Genomic DNA, 20,062 nt, shown 5'->3' on the forward strand with positions numbered 1-20,062 from the left:
TTATAAAAGCTACTTAAATGCCTTAATTGAACTAAGGCCTAATCCTGGCTTAATCTAAACCCTATCTGGCCTTAAATTCTAAAGTGAATTGTATTAGCTTAAGTGAATGTATCTTGATTTAGGAATGATTATATATTTGTATTGGAAAACAAGCAGTGATTAAATCTGCAAATATAACAAAATCTAAAGTTGTAAAACAATTAAAAACAATTAGCGAGCTTTTTTTTTTAGAAGGGCCGGCACATAAAGCGATGGGGTTTCCCCTCCGCCCTTCTGCGTCTGAACATGACTTCCTATGTCTGAGAATATTGTATTAATAAATGGCTAAGAGCGCACACCGCATATCCTGTGTAGTTTCCATACAGATGGAAATTTTTTTTATGACCTCACCGCTAGTTAAATGCTAGACACGCGCATGAAATATGCCTTTGATAGAAATGGAGAATTGATTTACAACCTGACTTTTATCATCGCTCCCTCATAACCTGTTCGCCCCTGAGCGCACCTCTCGGCGCAGACGTCTCACAGGAGAGGAAACCACCTGCTTTGATTTACTGACAGCACAAACGGGCCATCAAGTCTGATCTTCCCAAACAATCTCAACACTCAGCCAAAATGAGTTAGGCTACTTGTGACGCTAATGCGCAGTGCATGTTGCGGTTGGATAAGAGGGCTAACTGACCTCCTCCCGGTGGACATTTCAAATGATTCTGTAATGCTAAAAGCTCCTCTTGTAACACTGTGGAGGAGAATGAAAAGGTTAACTGCTTTTGTGCGGCTAATGTTAAAACAACCTGATGGCGCTGAGGCTGGCGCAATCTGCATTGGAAATGAACATATAGAAGGCCCTGTGGGCACTGCTATTGTTTCACGGCTATCTGCGCTCCCACTCACTAGAGTGCGGGGGCATGCCGCACTGCACCATGGGATCTCTGATCACGCAGCTGATAGACATCCTACCACAGATTCCATTAGATTCCAAATTAAAACAGGCACTTCAAAGAGCAGACAGAAAACATGAAGAACGAAGGCACTGCGACCAAGGGGGGGATCATTTTTGCAAAGAGATGGTGTGAAGCCATTCAGAACACAAAAGTGAATTAAATTATCTATATTGTTACTACATTTACTGATTATCAGAATTATATAAACCATAAATTATCCAAAAGCCAGTCAAAACATACTGTCAAATATCAAATTCATTATTATTCAGACTAGCTTGAAATTGCGCTGTGAAATCATTTCATGGCGGTTAATTGCATCTAACATAAAGGTTTGTGTGTGTGTGTGTGTGTGTGTATACAGTATATATATGCACACACACATATATTTATATATATAAACAAACTTTTATGTTAGATTAAATTAATCGATTTGATTTGACAGTAGTTTGAAATTAATTTCTTGGACTGTCAGTCATGTACAGCCTTGTTTATAGGTTTAACATTTTTATATATATGAAATATTTCATAATTTATTACAGGTTTTTAGAATGTTTGATTCTGACTGGTCAGTCATAGAGTTCTAAACTTCACAAATATTCTAAACTAAAATGCATACATTTCCATGTTTGCAGAAATTTACTCACAAGTTTTGGGTATGCATGAATTCTTTTTCTTTTATAAAAAGACGCTTTTGTTCAACAAGGCTACATTTATTTAATCCAAAATACAGTACAAACTGTAATATTGTGAAAAATTATGACAATTTAACTGTTTTCTATTTGAATATATTATAAAATGTAATTTATTCCTGTGATCAAAGCTGAATTTTCAGCATCATTGCTCCAGTCTTCAGTGTCACATGATCCTTCAGAAATCATTCTGAAATGATGATTTGGTACTCAAGAAATATTTCTAGAAACTATTATCGATGTTGAAAACAGTTGTGCTGCTTCATATGTTTGTGATAATTGTTTTTCATGATTCTTTGATGAATAGAAAGTAAAAAAAACAACCTTTGTAACATTATACATTTCTTTACTTACAGGGTTGATCAATTTAATGCATCTTTGCGCAATAAATCATTATCATTTAATGTTTAATGTAAAAAAAACAAAAAACATTACTGACCCCAACGATACAGAAAACCTATTGACCGATACTCACAACAGACTCACTTTCTTGCAATAAAACATTGCAACTCAAATCAATATTTCATTTTCATGTATGTATTTATTTTGTAGTCATATAATAAGCGAGATAAAACCCTTCAGTGTGATACAAGACCCCTCTGCTTCACATCGACCTTCATCATCCGGTTGGAGTTCATTTTAATGACTGTACATTATCATTCTCATACTCTATTCTCACTTCTGCAAAACCAGTCCAAAAGAGAAGACTGGTTTATTTATTTATTTTCCAGTCAAGGCTGGAAAATTCATGATTTGATCCCTGGAGTTTGGTTGACCAGGTTATCAGGAAAAGATTAACAAAACATATCTAAAAAAAAAAACTAGAGGTAGAAAGCGTTACGTGACCTTGTCGCGATCGTCCGGTGCGATTCCCCGGCCTCTACTAGTGTAAAATGTGTCCAGCGAGGCCTTTGGAAAGGGCTTTGGAGGGGATGCTGCTGTGGAGGACGGGGCAGAGACCCTACAGCTTGCTGGCTGATTACATCGCAACATGAGTGTGGCTTCAAAGACTCCCCCGCCGCCCAGTTTGACCAGATAAGGGCACTCAGGCCACGGTTCAGCTCCTGGACAGGAACACACAGAGGGGTCAACGGCAGGACCATGAGGGCCCTTACGCACAGAAAGACATCAGGGACGACGCTGTAAGAAGAACAGATTCGCTTGCCTATGTTTGAGCAGTCTGAGTCTCTTTCTACGGATCCAAGCCACAGCTATCATTGTGTGGAATTCGCTTTTTCTGAAAGACAAAGTGTTTAATATATAATATATTTTTTTTAGTGAAACTGCTGATGAGAGTAAAAAGACACCTTTACTATGCTAATACAAGAATACCAGATACACCGGCTTCAGAATATTCACACTGATGCCAAAGCTGACTTTTTGTCATTTTCCATAGACAGTGCAAGATCAGATAGACAGAAAGACAGATAGAATGAGACAGACAGACAGATAGAAGGACACAGACAGACAGACATATATTTAGACAGACAGAGAGACAGATAGAATGAGACATACAGACAGATATATTGAGACAGACAGACAGAGAGACAGATAGAATGAGACATACAGACAGATATATCGAGACAGACAGATAGAATGAGACAGACAGACAGATATATTGAGACAGACAGACAGATATATCGAGACAGACAGATAGAATGAGACAGACAGACAGATAGAATGAGACAGACAGACAGATATATTGAGACAGACAGTCAGATAGAATGAGACAAACAGATATATTGAGACAGACAGACAGATAGATAGAATGAGACAGACAGATATATCGAGACAGACAGATAGAATGAGACAGACAGACAGATATATTGAGACCGACAGACAGACAGAAGGACACAGACAGACAGACATATATTGAGACAGACAGAAAGACAGACAGACAGATATAATGAGACAGACAGACATATTGAGACAGACAGACAGAGACAGACAGACAGACAGACAGGTATATTGAGACAGACAGTCAGATAGAATGAGACAGACAGACAGATATATCGAGACAGACAGACAGTCAGATAGAATGAGACAAACAGATATATTGAGACAGACAGACAGATGGATATAATAAAACAGATAGAGACAGACAGACAGACAGACAGACAGACAGATAGATAGATAGATAGATAGATAGATAGATAGATAGATAGATAGATAGATAGATAGATAGATAGATAGATCTATCGACAGACAGATTTTCTGTCTTTCTTTTTTACACAAGCATATAGAGATTCACGGAGGCTTAGTAATCCAATGATGTCATTCCGCGGGTGTGAATCGCGGCGCTCAAAAGTTGCACTGTGTGTAAATAACCCTTGCACTTCTGCTTCAGGCTGAGTGTCAGCACCTGGTGGAGCTCATATATCACAGACACAGCCGCACGGTCGCAGGAGTACGGAGATCATCCCTCCCGCGCTGGCTGGAGTAAGGCTTCAATCACAGACTATCCAAGAGATAAGAACTCACATCACATGCCTGAGGGAGGTGGGCTTCTCATCCTACGTGGAAAGCTTCTGGCAGGTAGAGTCTAAGAGTAATTTTCTCTGCAAACAAGCCTCACTCAATACACCTACTGACAAAGACGTGAGGCGCCCACTACACAGACAGATAATACTCAAGCAAATGACATGGCGTCTGGCTGCAACAGTCTCTGACATATGACCCCTGCATGGCCTGGGCAGTATGAACGTATTATATCATCACGATACTGCTCATGATGAGGAAAAACTTGATATTCAGGGGAGTAACACAAAGAGAAGTTTAGCTGTCATAATACATATTGAATCATATTTATTATCTTGGGTCGAGTGATCTTTTAAGTCGAGTGTTATAAAATCTAAAGCTGTTTTTGCTATGATAACAGACTACCAATATGATCTTTAAAATGTTTTTGAAAGAAGTCTCATGCTGACCAAAACTGCATTTATTTGATCAAAAATAAAAATAGTAATAGTGAAATATTATTGGAATTTAATATAACTGGTATCTATTTGAATATATTGTCTTCAGTGTCACATGATCCTTTAGAAATCATTATAATATGCTGATATGCTGATTTGCTGAGCAACAAAAATGTGTTAGGATTGTTTGATGTACAGAAAGTGCCTATTGTACCACATTGGTTATGAATACGTTTATTTTGGTTAGTTTCGAAATAAAAAGAGACATTAATGAGATTGAGCACTTTCAATTTGTATTTTATTCACTAGATTATTCAAAAAATATACATGACCACATGGTTATTGAAACTGGTATGAAAGTTATACAAAAAGTGTATTATTAGTATCATTATTAAATATAAAAATAACTAAAAACATATCTAGTGTTACCGTGATATAAAAGTTTGGTCGTGCCGCCCATTTGTCTTCAGGAAGTCGCTCTGGCTTAAATACAATATAAAAAAAATCTGAATATTAACACTTATTCAAAAGAAGCAAAGGCTCATCCAAAAACACAACTCATGCACCCTTGCATTTTGCTTGTATGATTCTGTTATGGCCTCATTACACTGCATTCAAAGAAAACAATAACATCTGATGCATGTAGAAATTACAACTTGCCTAGATCCTCACGCTACTTAACGGGAGGTGAAAGGGCTCTGAGTGATTTATAGATGCCCTAAGGATCTAACGTTTAATGATTAATGTTCAGTGTCTTCCATAACTTATCTTTCCGTTTAAATATGACTCAGAGTTTCAGATCTTCACTTTGCAGGAACCGACCAGAGGCCTGCTGAGCTGCCAGCAATCCTGTTTTGTTTGGAAGAGGTCGCCCTTTTATTAAAATAATGGGAAACAAATTGCCTGAGCATGTCGGTCTTTCGACCACGGGATTCCCTAATCCAAATCCACCGTCGTGGAGAGAACGAGGGAAAAAGTGAATCACATGGTCTACATAAAGCAATGCAGAACCTCAACTTAGGATCGAAAAAGTTGGACACTTTGGCTGTAATTCAGAATGATGTTAGATTTGATAGATGTGGCGCCAATCATTTGCAATGTAGACAGCGCAACACCCAATATACACTGCAAGAGTGGCGCTGCAAAACTAGAACAAGGTGTAGACGCAGTGTAAATACCAGATTTATTGTCCGAGAGCGCTTTGTTGATTAAAATGGGATTGAAGTGGTTTGGTATTGTCGCATTGCTCGATTTCTGTGTGTAATTTATTCAAAATTTGAATAACAGTTTTGTTTTTCATGCTGCCAAGAGGACTAATGTGAAGTTTGTCAGTGTCTTGATTTACTGATGCATAAAACAGTGATAAATAAATTCAGCAACACAGTTCCCAGCTTGTTTAGGGTGTGTGGCTTACGTAAAGAATATGGCATGCAGTTTTCCCACACAAAATACATATTTCACTGTCATATATACAATTATTTATATTAATAATTGTATATTATTATTAATCAGATTCTAATCATAAAGCAATTCGCAAGTGCTCTATTGGATTGAGATCTGGTGACTGTGGAGGCCACAGAGCTCAAATCATCTCAAACTGGTTTCTTGAACATGTCAATGAGTTCACTATCCTCAAATGGCCTCCACAGTCACCAGATCTCAGTCCAATAGAGCAGCTTTGGGATGTGCTGGAACGGCAGATTCACATCATGGATTGTAAACATACAACATACATACTTAAACCTAAATGGATTGTCAAAGTTTAAGTAAGCAGAACTAGCAGATTTTTATTTAGTACTTATACATTTTAATTGTAACTAAAAGTGTTTTGAGTACACAAATTCATACATTTCAATTAAAACGTTCATGTAATCTCAGTGTGAACACTTTTATTATTATAAACTAAGCTAGCTTTAACAAGCTAATTTGCTAACATACTAAATTGTTAACATATTAGCAATAGTTATACAGAAGCACTTGCTGTATAAGTGCAACAACATAAAGGTATTATTACTATCCTAAAACCAACATTAACAGAAATTATTCTAAATTAGCATAACAAAACATGAATCACTACTAAATCTCCCACTTAACATTAATCTTGCACAAAAATAACATTACACTTAATTTTTGCATACTCTCCCTTTTGAGTGCAATAGACATCCCAGCCGTTTCAGTTAAACTTAAGTTCGTCTAAATTAAAATAAATAATTTCATAAAACTCAAAACAGCGAAACAGTTCAGTTTACTTAAAATATATCAGTTCTGTGAACTTGAAAGATAAAGAAAGTGCTAAATAGTCATAAAAGTTAATTTGACTGAACCAATTAGTTTAATTTAAGTTTGTCCTACTCAAACAAATTAATTATTTTGAGCGTGTTTACAGAAGACAAATCTGCAGCAACTGAGTGATATCATGACAATATAGAGCAAAATCTCAGAGGAATGTTTCCAGCACCTTGTTGAATCTGTGCCATGAAGAATTAAGGCAGTTCTGATGGCAAAAGTGGGTCCAACCTGATACTAGCAAGATTTTGCTAATGAAATAAAGCTGAAATAATACAAAATATAAAACTTACATGAAAACTTTAAAAACCTAAACAAAAATTTGATATGTACGGAGTCTCTAAAGGGACATGGTTTTAAAAAAAAAAAAAGAGAGATGGGAGGAAAATAAAACCTTTGTGTTCCCCTGAGAAACTTTGTGTTTGCCCGCAAAACCTTTTGAGCTCTCTGCGAGCGAACGCAAACTTTCTCGGGGAACGCAAAGGTTTTGCGAGAGAACGCAAAAGCATTGACAAATATTTTTTCCTCCATCTCATATTTTTTTCCTTCACCATGTCTCTTTAGGGGAAATGTGCTTTAGCAAGTACTGAATCATTTAAGTTGAAGAACTAAAATTACTCGCATGAAAACAAAAAAATAAATGAAAGCTAAAAAGAAACATTTTAAATAACAAAAACCTAATAAAAATGACACGTACATCTCACAAAATTACTTAAACTAAAATGTAAATGAAAACGAATGAAATTATACAAATAAAATCTTCTTTTTTTTAATAAATACTATTATAGTATATAAATAATAATAATAATAATGTTTTTTTGGACCCCATTGACTTTCATTATATGGACACAAACATTCTTTAAAATATCTTCCTTTGTGTTCCACAGAAGAAAGAAATGCATTCAGCTTCTGAACAACATGAGGGTTAGTAAATAATGACAGCATGTTCATATCAAGGTTCTTTTCAAGTCCCACCATGAAACATAAAACACACATCTGTAAATTAGGCTGGTTAAATCTCAGTTCTTAAGAATGATTATCATTATTAATAGACTATTTTAAATGCCTCTGATTTGCCACTGTCAACGCCATTAACAATTAATTGAATTGCGGCAGCAATTATTTTCCGATTAATTGTGCTGACCTACTATTCAGGGCTGGTCATAGCCATGCTATTCATCCGAGAGACTTTCAGATGGTTGACCAGCATGGGGTTTGTGGTGAAGTTGGTTGACCGAGGAAGTTTTGCTGGTTAAGAAAGTTTAAAAGCTTGGTGGGCACACCAGCATCCGAAACACAACATATGCAGGTGTTGGTTTGTTCATAAGGAAAGTGGGGGAGATAGCAGAGGCTCCTGGCATGGGAACCCCAACATGAATAAATCACATCATAATCCCAGTCACCACAAAGAAACAAAAAATGGGGAAAAGGAAAATCAGGCCAAACATATGGCTCAAAGAGAGAGAACGAGAGCAAGAGAGACCACAGTCGCGCTGCTGGGGAACAATAGAAGCCTTTCACATGAACTTGTATAAGCATTGATGAGAAGATGCCACAAAGGATGAGGGTGACATATCAAAGAACATGACCACCAGTACCGATAGTCCATCATGGCAGAAGAGGAGATCCGCGTTCATCGGGGAGGTCTCGCTTGGCGAAGGGAGTGTGTGTGTGTGTGTGCGTGTGTGTGTGTGGCGCTCGGGCGGGGTGTGTGTACGAGGGTTCTTCGAGTCCAGACATGAAAAGGAATTCTTTCATCATTGCTAATCTGCAAAACATAAACATTAGAGCATCCACACAGTCTGTGAATCTTTCTCTGTGTGTTTCGGGTCCTCCACCCTGTGGATTGTGGTTAGGGATGTGGGAGCCTGTGCTTGTAAGTGTGCGTGAGGAGCTCCGACTGTTTGTTTATGCTTGCCAGAGTCATTGTAAGTGCACAGATCGAAATCCGCTAGGTCTCGAGGCCAGATTGGAGGAAGGAGATGCGAGTAATTGTCAGGAGTTCGGGAGTCGTGGAACGCAAAGTGCAAAGGACGCTTGTTGTCACTGAATGCGGTTCTTTGCATTTGTGTTTTCAAAGAACATTTCATTGCTCAGAATTCGATTGGGCGAAATAATCAAGTTCTTAAGTGAAAAAAATGATGTGCCATTGGCAGCAACGAATGGGAAAAATAATGATTGTTTCCAAATATTTTCACTCACTGGAAGTAAAAAAAAAACAGTAGAAAAAGGATTAGGCTGGACAAATCTCAGTTCTTAAGAATGATTATCATTATTGAAAGACTTATAGACTTATTTAAATGCCTCTGATTTGCCACTGTCAACACAATTAACAATTATTATCCGTCAGGTTTACAGACATTTCCTTTAACTCTGAGACACAATATAATCCAATGCAAAATTTATGTAAAACATCTGTTAAAAAAAAAAAAGTCAATGTTGTTATGGTCATCTAGGCACACCAACGAACATAGACTTTACCAAACAAATCCATTTGTTGCTGAAAGTTACATGCTTCACCCTTTGGGTATCAATTTTGTTGCCTACAATTATTCAGGAATAATTTTAAAAAATGTGAATTTTTTATTTATTTAATGTGTAATTCAAACGTCTCTTTTGATCACAGACTTTGATATCTTGGCCAATATGAGCACAGTTTGAGTGATTATTGATATTTGAAACACTTGAACGTGAGATTATTGGGCACTTTTTCTCAGGGGAAGCAGGTTTTAACTAATCGAACTCATCTTAAGGAGATCTTGTTGGTAATCCTTCTTTTCTATGAGTTTGTGTGTGTATCTGCCCATGTGTGGTTTTTAAATGTGAACTGACACTGCAAAAAAACTAGATTTTATTGAATCTTTTTGGATTGCTTTCCAGAAAAAATATCCAACTTAAAACATGAATTTACTTTCATGCAAAACTGCATATTGTTTCATTACAACTGTTCAAAAGTTTGGGGTCAAGGTAATTAATAGTTTTATTCATAAAAATGTATTAAAAGTGACAGAATACAGTTAAGACATTTATAACATTACAACACTTTTCGTTTTAACTCTCTATTCACCAAAGAATCCTGAATTTTTTTTTATCATGGTTTCCACAAAAATATGAAGCAGCACAACAGTTTTCAACATTAATAATAATAATCAGAAATGTTTCTTCAGCAGCAAATCATCATATTAGAATGATTTCTGAAGGATCATGTGACCCTGAAGACTGGAGTAATGATGCTGAAAATTCAGCTTTACATCACAGGAATAAATTACATTTAAAATGATATTCAAATAGAAAACTGTATTTTTGATCAAATAAATACAGCCTTGGTGAGCAGAAGAGACTTCTTTCAAAAACATTAAGCAATCTTACTCAAAACTTTTTAATGGTATAGTGACCAAAACATCTATATTAAAGACTTAATATCTTCTGCCGTGTTGCTTCTCAAATAAATGTATCTTAGGATTTTTAGATATTTGAACTGGACAGTTACTCATGAAGAATATTATTTTTGCAGTGTTCAAGTGGTTCATGTGTACAGGCGTGCAGACGTGAAGGCCTGTAGCTACAGGTTTATGACTGTGCTCAGATTAGCCAGAGACAGACTTTCATATTCTCAAAATAACCGTCAATTAGTCATATTTTCATGTCTAGCTCACTATGCGCTAATCATGTATAAAATCACCATGATTGGGTTTAGGCATCAAGTGCGGTGGAAGCGCATTACTAGCCACACTCTAGTAGTCACTCACTGCTCGAGTGGAAACCATCCATGGAGAATTATCCCTCCCTGAATGATACCATAATTAGTTTTCATAGCACAAATTGAAGTGCAATGTTGTCGCATTGGCCTCAAAAGATTATCTCGGATGCCCGAAACTTTCCATTCCGCTCCCCAGTGCCTTTTGCTTCACATACACACAGACTGTCCTGCCTGCGCAGAAGCCAAAACTGGGCTTTTTGGAGCATTTAAGAGATAAGCACAGCCGGTTTACGCCAATGTACCGCCATAATCCAGTTTTCAGCTCCTCTTCCTTTTTCAGACTCCAACTCGGTGGTCACCGCCATTGAGCTGTGTATCTGTGACCGATTAGACCAGATCACCCTGGATTACCTTCACCACATCATCAAGCCCCCCGACACTGACCATGAACCAGGCCGACGTTTCCATCTGTCCGGCACACGTGTGCGATTTTGAAAAGGCAAATGTAGATGCTTCCTCTCTTGCATCAAACTACAGGACAAAAGAAAGGCAAGAGGCATGTGGAATATATGAGAATGAGACCGAGCGCAGGGTTGGTGGTGGAAGAAGGGAGATAATCCTATTTCGTATATGGGATGTATGCGAGACCCTTTTTCACCGTCTGCGCCGTCCGCGGTTATCACACATTCCCCCCCCCAAGAGTTTGCTGAGACTACAGGACGAAGGCTGCAGTTTAGCGGGCTAATCCACCCCGAGCTGGGGCATTAAATCTGTCCCTCTATTCACACTTGCCGCTCCAAAGCCACTGTGTACAACATACTGAGCCCTACGCGGTGTCATCTGCTGACTGCAGTATTTAACTCCATTATGAGGGAGTATAATCTCGGCCACACAGTGAACATTCACTAAGGTCTTTACCTCCTAATCCAGGCCAGGAGATGTGAGCATGTGATGTTTGGGAAGTCATAGTGTGTGTTGTTTTAGGCTTTTTGTCATCTAAAGTTGACATTGTAACTTATTTTAGTTAAACAAGATATTTTATTTTATTCTATAGAGTTTCATAATAATTCTCTGAGGGAAATATGACCTGAAATACAATAAAAATCAAGAGGGTTCTGACTCACCATTCTTTGTTGCCTGTTCCATTTCAATGCACAGCGCCCTCAAGCGGAAGGCTGTAGAGTAGCACCTAAAACAGATAAATGAAGAATCTGATCTTTTGAAAAACTATAATATGCTTAATTGTCCTGCACTTCTTTCTGTGACTTGAGCCTTGACTTAAGCATTCGTTTCCCTGTGTAAGATAAGCAAATGCCAAATAATCTTCTTGAACTTGAACTACTTTACTTACATGAACATACATATACCATTGCAGTCTCCACAAAGCTTGAATTCATCATATACAAGCATCGACTTAAAAAAAAAGTTCTGACTGAAGTTTTAGCTGAATTTATCAAAAAAAAATTCTTGTTGACCTCACAACATAGGTATTTTAAAGGGGTGGTTGATTATGATTTCTCTTTAGTTAGTGTGTAATGTTGCTGTTTGAGCATACACAACATCTGCAAAGTGTTGCAGCAGCTCATTTGCATTTAAAGGAACAGACAAAAACAGTGTGTTTATGCTCACCCTCAAAAGTGACAATTTTAACATGCTTTATAAAAATATCTGTAGGGTATTTTGAGCTAAAACTTCACATACACACTATGGGGACATCAGACTTATTTTACATCTTGTGAAAAGAGCATTATACCACCCCTTTAAAAGGGATAGTCCACCCAAAAATTTAAATTCTGTCATCAATTACTCATGTTGTTTCAAACCTGTATCTCTTTCTTTCTTTCTTTCTTTCTTTCTTTCTTTCTTTCTTTCTTTCTTTCTTTCTTTCTTTCTTTCTTTCTTTCTTTCTTTCTTTCTTTCTTTCTTTCTTTCTTTCTTTCTTTCTTTCTTTCTTTCTTTGGAACACAAAATAACCATGTTGGTAACCAAACAGTTTTGGTTCCCAATTCAAATTGTACTTTGGTCTATAAATACTGGAAGTCAATGGGAACCAAAACTGATTGGTTACTGACATTCTTCAAAATATCTGCTTTAATGTTCCACAAAACAAAGAAAATCATAAAGGTTTGGAATGAGGGTGAGTAACTGATGATAGGATTTTCATTTTTGGGTGGACGATCCCTTTAAAATCCAACAGGAAAGTTCATGTTATCAATAATACCACACGTCATATTTGAGCTGATATTCACCCCAACATCTAAGCCAATCGAAACCACTGAATGGTTTTCAGCATGATCAAAATATTTGGCCAAACGACTTGTGAAAGTTGGCACTTAAATGATATTTCCTTCCTCCCATGGCTGACCATATCACCTGAGCTCAATCTTAATGATGCCTATATGATCTATCATCTATGAATAAGAGATGAATATCATCCCACAGGCAGAGCCGTGGACTCTTATCAGATCTTCGCCTCCCTCTCTGAAGGCATCAGCTTCAAACATAACCGACCTGGAACCAAGGGATGATGCATTACTTTCAACCTGTATCTGTGAATATAGATATCGGGTCAAAGGTTCAAACATCTTATAAGAGTTTTTCCTGTGCCAGGGTCACTGGTTTGCTTACTGGTGGGTTCTATCCATTGTTAAGCTGCTTTGGAACAATATTACACTGTGTTATGTTAAAAAACAAAAAAATTAAGGTAAGTTGCGTCATAACAACCCCGTAAAAAAAAAGAGATATAGGTCCCACTTAGATACATATACTTTTGTGATCTTGTTAACAACTTATATCTTTTATTATGCATTTGCTTTCAAAATAGCTTCAAATTGTCTTTTTTTCTATTAGAATAACCATCATTTCAACAAAACAGTCATTATATGCAATTAATAATAATAATAAACTGACCATAAAATAAACATTAAATAAACAAAGAAGAATGATGTTTACTGATATTCATGTATACCCATCAATATAATAAATAATGCATAGCAAAAAAAAAGAAAGAAAAAAAAAGCTGAAATATTTGCCTATATACACTAGTCACTAGTCAGTTTTTATTTATTTTTAACTTTTGAAAGAAATTAATTATTTTAAGAAAATAATTGAAGTGACAGAAGTGACAGTAAAGACATTTACAATGTTGCAAAATATTTCTATATCAAATAAATGCTGTTCTTTTTAACTTTACCATCAAAGAATAATCAAAATATTAAGCAGCACAACTGTTTTCAACATTAATAATAAATCTTTGAGCAGCAAATCATATTAGAATGATTTCTGAAGGATCATGTGACTCTGAAGACTGGAGTAATGATGCTGAAAATTCAGCTTTGCATCACTGGAATAAATTACATTTTAAATTATGTTTCAAATAGAAAAGTTATTTTAATGAAATTGTATTCATATTTCACAATATTACTGGTTTTACTATATTTTTTATCAAATAACAGCAGCCTTGGTGAGCAGAAGAAACTTCTTTTGAACGGTAGTGTAGTTTTACTAAAATATTTTTAGTAAAGGGTGATATTTATTTTAAAGGTTGCGTCAAAGCATTTGACTAGGAGTCGGACCCACCCGGAGAAATATTTGGGAACATGCCTCTGGTCTTTGCTGGATCCAGTGCGGGTGTCTTCGGGACCCCTGGAGCAGACACAAAGGCAAGACGAGCCAGGGTTTACCGACGCCACAACAACGGTGCGGACTCATTGTTTTCTGCTCTTTTCATCTCCACTCACTCTCTCAAAATATTTAGAGGAATGCTCTGAATAACACAAAGTACTGAGAAACACTCACTCTGTATATTGTTGAAAGGAACTCTGTCTGCAGAACTTTTCTTCAAAGTCTATTTTGTTTTGTTATATTTAGCCTTATTTTTTTTTTCTGCTGATGTAGGCTATTTGCATTGCGAAACACAATATGGAGGATATCTCATTGTTCCAGGGACTCAGGTTGGAGATTGGTGGCCATCTGTCCATTTATTTTTCATGCTTCTCATGATTTGTGTATGCCGAGACAAAAAAAGGAGATTAGGTTAAACTAGGTTAGGTTTGTGATATAACAAAACGTTTGTTATATCTTATTGAATAATTAATATTTTGAGAAGGTTTGCTACTTAATCTTAATAAAAGGACAGTTCACCCCCCAAAAAAATTCTGTCATCATTTATCTGCCTCATGTCATTCCAAACCTGTTGTGTTTTTTCTTCTGTAAAAGTGAAACACAAAAGTAGACATTTTGAACAACTGTTTTTGTACATAAAATTAAAGTACATCCAAGATGGTGACTTTCTTCTTCTTCAGTTGAACAGTAAAGAAGGTTTTTAGCCGAAATCGTGGTCCTTGCTTGTAATGCAAGTCAATAGCTATTAGCTACCGTCACTTTGAGGGTAAAAAAAACACAGAAAATAATATCCGTGGCTTCTGACGATTCATTCAGGTCTTATGAAGCGAAACGATCAGTCTGTTCAAGAAAATGAACACTATTTTATACCATTATCATCACCTGTAATCCACGGTCTCACCAAACGGTCCAGAGCGCGTTCACAACAGTCTGCAGCGCGAACTTCCTGTCGCATAATGACGTGTGCGCGGGAGCAAACACACACCTGAGCTGATGATGCTGCGTGCGTTTACAAGAGAGAGGGAGGACGCGCATGTTGTATTGGGCCTAGAAAATTGTACTTACTTGTGCTTATTGGATGCAGAAACCTATATATGCGTGATCTCAATCAGGAGGAATGATTTTCACAGATTCTCAATGTTTGACCTCCCGGAGTCCCGCGGCGCGCATACGACAGGAAGCTCGCGCTGTAGATTGTCGTGAACGCGCTCACGACCGTTTGCCTAGGCAGTAATGTTGTAAATAATGTTCAGTTTCTTGCACAGACCGATCATATCGCTTCATAATACCTCAATGTATCGTCAGGAGCATTGATTTTGTTTAGCGTATGTTTTTTTGACTCTCAAAGTGACGGCAGCCATTGCTTGCATTAAATCACCAAGTAACATTTTCTGCTAAAAACTTATTTACTGTTCAACTGAAGAAAAAAGTCACCTACATCTCAGATGGCCTGAGGGTGAGTAAATTAACAGCACACTTTTGGGCAAACAGTGCATTTTTCAAAAACATTTTTATGCAAAGTATCCCTGTAAGGCCCTGGAGTTGAATTGTTGTTTTTGAATAAAACCAAATGAAGCAATAGCTTGCTATAAAATACTCAAAGATAGAGAAGTGTTGTGATCAATGACAGCCATCTGGGCACATTTGGGTTGGGCGTACAGCGCGTCTCTCCCTGTTATCTGTTCAATGGCATGTTCCTTGGGACGCTACATTGATTAGGCCCTGAGGGGGCCCTGTAGTGCTGCTCCGTCACAGGAGCCAAATGACTGACAGCTCTAATGAAGTGTATAATCATCGGGGCAGAAGAAGCGTCAAAGCTGCCAAGACTTCAATCGCTCTACGTGATGACCAAAGAGTCTGTTCGCTCTTCTGCTCAAAGTAAGTGGGCGCCCCCGCGGGACCACACAACTCTGTCCCATCTTGGAACATTATTCATGCGGCCGTTTGGTGCAAACCCTCTGATCAGATGGCAGTTAGACTGGGTGATATAGTTTGTAAAAAAATTATGTCTTGATATTTTTGTAAACCTTGTGACAAAATATACATCGATGTTTATGTATTTGTTTGAAATTGTGATTTCTTTTCAATCAGAGGAACAACGTTTCAACCATTGTCGACAGTCAGATTCAAAATGCTCAAAGCAAGAAGTAAAATACAGTAAAAATATAAAAACTAAATGAAAACAAGAAATATTTACAGGAATGTATTGTGATTTCCACAAAAATGTATCACAATTTCCCAAAAATATTAAGCAGCTCAACTGTTTTTAACATTGATCATGATAAGAAATGTGTCTTGAGCATCAAATCTTCATATTAGAATGATTTCTGAAGGATCATGTGACACTGAAGGATCATGTGACACTGAAGACTGGAGTAATGATGCTGAAAATTCAGCTTTGAAGACTGGAGTAATGATGCTGAAATTTCAGCTTTGCATCACAGGAATACATTACATTTTAATGTAGAAACCAGTTATTATATTTTTAATTGTAATAATATTTCAAAATATAATTGTTTTTACTGTGTTTTTGAACAAATAAACGTAGCCTGGTGAGCAGAAGAGACTTCTGACCGAACCCCAAGCTTCTGAACGGTAACATTCAAAAACAAACAAACCAGAGTTTTGAATCAAATTTATTGTAATGTAAAAAAAAAAAAAAAAAAGTTAACAGATTCACAGAAATTAATCGAACTTATCAACCCTAACGCCATTTTGAGTTTAAGCGTCTACGTCTTACTATAAGTCACCAAAATAACGGCACATCTTTTGGAAACCCGGCCACATAAAAAGCACACTATCGACAGCGAAATGTTCACGAACATACACTGAACATCTCACTCAACCCTAGACGGCTTTTGTTTCTACACAAGAAAGCGTACGACATCCTCTCAGATGAAGTTTTACCCATCATCCCCAAGGTGTATGTGTGGGCATCTGTTATCTAAACCGAACATAATACAATAATATGTCTTTTTCGCATTTGTTTTCCACCCATCAGCTCATTCTATTATGAAAAGGCAGATCTCTTTCCACCCTCTTCCCCCTGCGTGCAACAGAGGGGTCCTGAAGAGCAGTGCAACCTCAGAAGGCTCATTCTCTCTTTGTTCTATTATTCACCAGCCCGGGCTTCAAAACTCACCCGGTTCTCGGCGGGTTTGGAGATCTGCTTTTACAGCATGCGAGAGATGGATCGGAATATACTCGGATAGATCAAGCAAGCAAAATGCAGCGTCTCTGGAGAGGTGTTTCCACCTTGGACCGGGACCCACTCGCGAAGCAGTGCAGTTCTGTGCTCATAAAAGCAGAGCGCCATTAATAAGTTGGAAACTGCTCCCATTCATTCATTAATAAAAAGTTTGTTACACCTGACTAAAATCTTTTGATCCGAGATAAACCATTGTTATTGATCATTTACACAGTCACAAGGCACCAAGAAATGTAATTTTAGCATTCGAGAGTATTTGTTTACCCTGAATGCTCATTTGTACCAGCGTAAACAGTTATTTGTTAGCTAAAGGCGCATGTTTGTTTTTCCTTTTAGACTCTTCAGTGTCCCACGGGCATTAGATACATTGGTAATAAGGACCAGACAAATGTTTAGCAGAAGCTGCGTTAGAAGCTTTGATGTACTTTTAGATTTAGCGAAGTCTACAGTGATGTCTTCAAAAATACAAATATAAAGGGAGCAAAGTTAAACTATCTTCCCATCTGCACTCTCCCCCAGAGCAGCGATCATTAAAGGCTCCGCGTGTAGTACTGTGGCAACTGGAGATTTGTATGGACCTTGTTGAAAACTTCTGATGAACCATTCCCCGATGAGAAGCAAGCTAAAGAAGACCTTCAGAGGGATGTTTCTCTGACTTATTATATCCCAGCAGAAACTGTACTTCAGTGAAAAGCAAACTTTAAACATTAGCTGCTTTGAATCAAGATTGGTTTATTAATGATCTAAAGCCCTAAAGAACCATGTTGATCAAACTTAGCATGCTGTATAAGCATGAGACATTAAAAAAAAAACTAAAAATAAGATCATTTCAAAATCCTGTGGCAGAGTTTTCAAGCTTTTCTTGTTTTTGTCAATATAAGAGGAGGGCTAATCCCGCTGGATCCCTGTTTACTGTAAATGACATTATGCCATAAATAATTTAAAACAAACAATTAACAGTGTTGACTGTTGAATTTATATATAGGCTATAAAAAAAAAAGTGCAAAATGTTTTAAAAGTTGATAAAATGTTATTCTGGAAGAATTATGTGATGCCACAATGCTAGAGTGTTGTTGAGTAGATGCTAACACCGTGTCTACACCGGACGCGAGCGCGCGATGCGACGAGACAATAGAACCCATTATAATCAGTGATGTTGTCAACACTGGATGTGGCGCGACGTGACACATCCCCGGCAGTAAACCAATGCCTCCTATTTACTCCAAGCACTCGCGACACTTCTCGTCGGAAGGACAATGGATTTGCAACGGTCGCTTTGTCGCGTCCAGTGTAGACAGCTTCTAGCTCTGCAACTGTGTAGACGCAGTGTAAGATTGCTAAGGTGTTCAAAGTGTTTTTTAGCATTGCTATGTGTTATTTTAAAATTGGTCAATTACTTCCAATTAGTTTAAAATATTGGTAACACTTTCAAATAAGGTTAGTTAGTTAACATTAGTTAACTACATTAGTTAACATGAACTAATAATGAACTGCACGTATACAGCATTTATTAATCTTTATTAATGTTATTTTCAACATTTACTAATACATTATTCAAATATTGTCAACATTAGTTAATGCACTGTGAACTAACATGGACAAACAATGAACAGCTGTATTTGTATAAACTAACGTTAACAAAGATTAACAAATACAGTAACAAATGTATTGCTCGGGGTTAGTTCATGTTAGTTATTACATTAATTAATTTGAACTAATTAACCTTATTGAAAGGCGTTACCAAAATATTTTATTTACTTTTAACCACAGAAGACAGACACATGATCTCAAAGCTTTGAAAGAAAATAAGTGCTTTTTCTTGCCAATAGGGGATTATCACGCTGATACTTCCGCATTCAGTGATCTTTGTGCACTGCCACTTCCGGTGAATCACTCATCACTCTGGCGAACCCATGATGGACGACCCTAAGTTTATTTATACTGCATCCCCACCTCTGCATTATATATTTATACAAACATACGTGCTACCTTGTTTTATTTTAAAGTTTGGCCCTTCATCCCGGCGAACCGCTTTAATCCACTTCTTCCTTAGACTCAGTTCAGTCGGGAATCCATGGAAACTTAAATAAGGTTGGCGTTGTTTGTTTGATTGACAAAGTGGAACAGAGCAGTGACATCTAGCCTTCGTTTCAGCCATTGTTGAACTGCGCCGGAAGTGGACATGCACAAAGTTGAAAAATCCCGCCCATGAAACCCGGAAGCGTGATAATCCCCTATTGTGATGTATATCCGAGTAGAACGACATGTAAACATGTAGGAAAGGACTTGATTTTGTCCTTTAGGAATTGATTGGTTTTGTTCATAGACAGTATATAAACTGGACACAGCGACCCGTTTCAACGGAGAAAAGTGAAGTCAATTAGAAGCACTCATTTCCTGATAAACTAAGCTTGACGACGTAGATGTGATAAGCAACCTGTCTGACAGCTGTCAGTCTTCTAGTAGCTGTGCCGAGCGAAATCTGAATCATTCTCTTCCGAGTCTCGCAGAGACGGAGAGTGTGAGTATTAGCTGTCCATGAGCTAGCAGCGGGAGCAACTTTATCACTCTCTATGGGCTTCTCCCTTGACTTTATGCCTCCACGTCCCCCCGATTCCTTGCGAGCTTCTCCGCCGGTCTATACAGTCATTTCTCGACTGTGCGACAGAGAGTCGAGTGGTTATGACGCAATCGTT

The 20,062-nt window shown here is 37.4% G+C and overlaps 1 protein-coding gene across 1 annotated transcript in view; it reads right to left on the minus strand.

Annotated features, from left to right (window-relative positions):
- LOC307000535 (uncharacterized protein) overlaps window positions 1-16,090 on the minus strand; it is a gene marked incomplete at its 3' end in the record, with an annotated part of 36,535 nt that extends 20,445 nt beyond the window's left edge. Inside the window, exons 1-4 of the mRNA XM_079616177.1 lie at window positions 15,041-16,090; window positions 11,659-11,723; window positions 2,799-2,870; window positions 2,480-2,697 (exon numbers count right to left, since the gene is read on the minus strand). Of these exons, the coding sequence (XP_079472303.1) occupies window positions 2,480-2,626 (147 nt within the window). The 5' untranslated portion in view covers window positions 2,627-2,697; window positions 2,799-2,870; window positions 11,659-11,723; window positions 15,041-16,090. The remainder of the gene's footprint in view (window positions 1-2,479; window positions 2,698-2,798; window positions 2,871-11,658; window positions 11,724-15,040) is intronic.
- Window positions 16,091-20,062: the final 3,972 nt, after the last annotated feature.

This window comes from Phoxinus phoxinus (genome assembly GCF_949152265.1).
Source record: "Phoxinus phoxinus genome assembly, chromosome: 6".
NCBI classification, from domain to species: Eukaryota; Metazoa; Chordata; class Actinopteri; order Cypriniformes; family Leuciscidae; genus Phoxinus; species Phoxinus phoxinus.